The sequence below is a fragment of the Halictus rubicundus genome, unplaced genomic scaffold, assembly GCF_050948215.1.
Source record: "Halictus rubicundus isolate RS-2024b unplaced genomic scaffold, iyHalRubi1_principal scaffold0049, whole genome shotgun sequence".
Lineage (NCBI taxonomy): Eukaryota > Metazoa > Arthropoda > Insecta > Hymenoptera > Halictidae > Halictus > Halictus rubicundus.
The window spans coordinates 697116-699207 of record NW_027488590.1 but is presented as its reverse complement, the minus strand read 5'-3'; the positions used below and the strand labels follow the sequence as shown (position 1 = coordinate 699207).

Genomic DNA, 2092 nt, shown 5'->3' with positions numbered 1-2092 from the left:
ACAAAGCTGCAACCAAGGACAGCGAATATGAAAAGTCAGGCATGGCCGAATCGGTAGAAGAAACCTACCTCATACAAAAAAGCCGGCTGCGCGAGCTCGCGAATCAACTCAGAAAGAGCAGCGAAAGGGCGCCCGAGCCAAATTCAGACGAGGGAGATTCGAAGTCCGGGTCATCTTCTCTCCCACGGATGCCGTTGCCGCAATTCAACGGAGAATACGTCGAATGGCCATCGTTTAAAGACCGATTCGTCTCGATGATCGACCAGAAAAAAGGAATGAGCGACGTCGATAAGCTCCATTACCTGAAGGGCGCTCTTCGGGATCAAGCAGCCGATCTCGTCAAGGACCTTCCGACCACGAACGGAAATTACAGAAAGGCGTGGGATATCCTTCTGGAGCATTTTGAGAACAAGCGCATTCTCGTCCGTTCCTGCCTTGACAAGTTGGCAGCGCTGCCACGGATGAGAGAAAGCACGGTGCGAGAAATGACCCAGATCCAGAAAGGAGTATCCACCGTCATCAACACCTTGGACGGACTAGGCAGACCTGTGGATCAAACCGCAGATTGGTTCGTTCACTCGATTGTGAATTTGTTTGACCCCACTACCAGAGAAAAATGGGAGGAGAGCGTTACGGTCAGCAGCGAGCCTCCTTCCTGTGCAACCCTGAAGGACTTCATGATAAAGAGGCTCCAGATGATGCAGGCATCTCCGAGCTCAGCGTCCTCAGGTTCCAGCCATTCCAGACCAAGCAAATTCCAATCAAGCCAAGGTGCCAGCAAAGCGAAACCAGCAACAAGCATGGCCCGCGTCAACCATGCAAGGAAAGGGCAGCAAATTGTATGCGTGATCTGTTCAAAGGATCATTATCTCATGCATTGCTCATCATACAAAGAAAGTTCTGCGGAGGAGCGGAAATCTACTGTCGAGAAACATCAGCTGTGCAGAAACTGTCTCGGCAAGCACACCACGGAGAGCTGTCCATCGAAGAAAGGTTGCTACACCTGCGGCGAACGTCACCACACGACACTCCATGATGCATGCAAGGGCGTCTCCACTGCCGGAAGGGCTATCCACCATGCGCAGAGCTGCTGCAACAAAGACGGTGAGGTAATGTTAGCTATAGCATTGGTCAATGTTACAGATCGCTTCGGCCGTCAGCAAGTAGCGAGAGCGCTCATCGATTCTGGCTCCGAGATCACAATGATAAACGAAGGGCTAGCACAAAGGCTACAATTACCTCGGGCAGAAGCAAAGGTGGACCTGTACGGAGTCGGAGGGCAGCAGCTTGCAAGGAGCCGGGGCAGAGTCACGCTGAACGTTTCCGCCTGCAAATCAGAGGACACCATCACAGTTTCAGCGGTGATCATTGCCAAGCTCTCAACGTACTCTCATACCAGGACCACGGCGCAACCAGAGTGGGCGCACCTGAGAGGTTTGCAGCTTGCCGACCCAGCACCGGGGAGCAGAGCACCCATTGAAGTCCTGCTCGGAGCAGACGTCTACCCTGCAATAATCAGAGAGGGATTGAGAAGAGGAGCTCCGAATCAGCCGGTGGCTCAGCTTACCATGTTCGGATGGATCGTCACCGGGATGACAGGCTCGTCGTCCAGTCCGGTTCATGCCCAGGTGCATCAGGCAAGCATCGGGGACAGTCTGAGCTCACTCGTGCGGCGGTTTTGGGAACAGGAGGACGTCCAAGACACGGCTTCGGCGTGGACAGCTGAGGAAGAAGAGTGTGAACAGCACTTCAAAACCTCTCACTCACGCACTCCAGAGGGTCGCTATCAGGTGAGACTGCCCTTTAAAACTAACGTAAAAGTCACTTCAGGCTCCCGGACAGCTGCGTGGCACTCACTCAGGAGAATGGAGCTGCAGTTCCGAAAGGACAAAGAGTTCAAGGAGCAATACGACGACTTTCTAAAGCAGTACAGCGAGCTTGGTCATATGTCACTGACCGAAGAGACAGGGAAAGGACAACAATGCCACTACCTGCCACACCACGGAGTCTTGAGGCCCAGCAGCTCCACCACGAAGTTGAGAGTCGTCTTCAACGGGTCCTGGTCCGAGCCCTCGCAATGCTCTCTGAACGA

The 2092-nt window shown here is 53.6% G+C and overlaps 1 protein-coding gene across 1 annotated transcript; it reads right to left on the bottom strand.

Annotated features, from left to right (window-relative positions):
• Positions 1–229: 229 nt before the first annotated feature.
• On the bottom strand, positions 230–1704 carry LOC143363483 (uncharacterized). The gene is made up of 5 exons (XM_076804058.1): positions 1568–1704; positions 1397–1506; positions 1240–1327; positions 968–1090; positions 230–546 (listed from the first exon to the last, which is right to left on the bottom strand). The coding sequence occupies exons 2-5, from the start codon at positions 1475–1477 to the stop codon at positions 368–370; spliced, it is 471 nt and encodes a 156-aa protein (XP_076660173.1). The 5' UTR covers positions 1478–1506; positions 1568–1704; the 3' UTR covers positions 230–367.
• Positions 1705–2092: the final 388 nt, after the last annotated feature.

Coding starts and splice junctions, on each gene's coding strand:
- LOC143363483 (XM_076804058.1), bottom strand. CDS start 1,477: ATGGGTGCTCTGCTCCCCGGTGCTGGGTCGGCAAGCTGCAAACCTCTC. Junction 1,328..1,396: donor CTGGTTGCGCCGTGGTCCTG/GTATGAGAGTAC, acceptor TCTGATTTGCAG/GCGGAAACGTTCAGCGTGAC. Junction 547..967: donor TCGATGGACAGCTCTCCGTG/GTGTGCTTGCCG, acceptor TTTGATCCACAG/GTCTGCCTAGTCCGTCCAAG.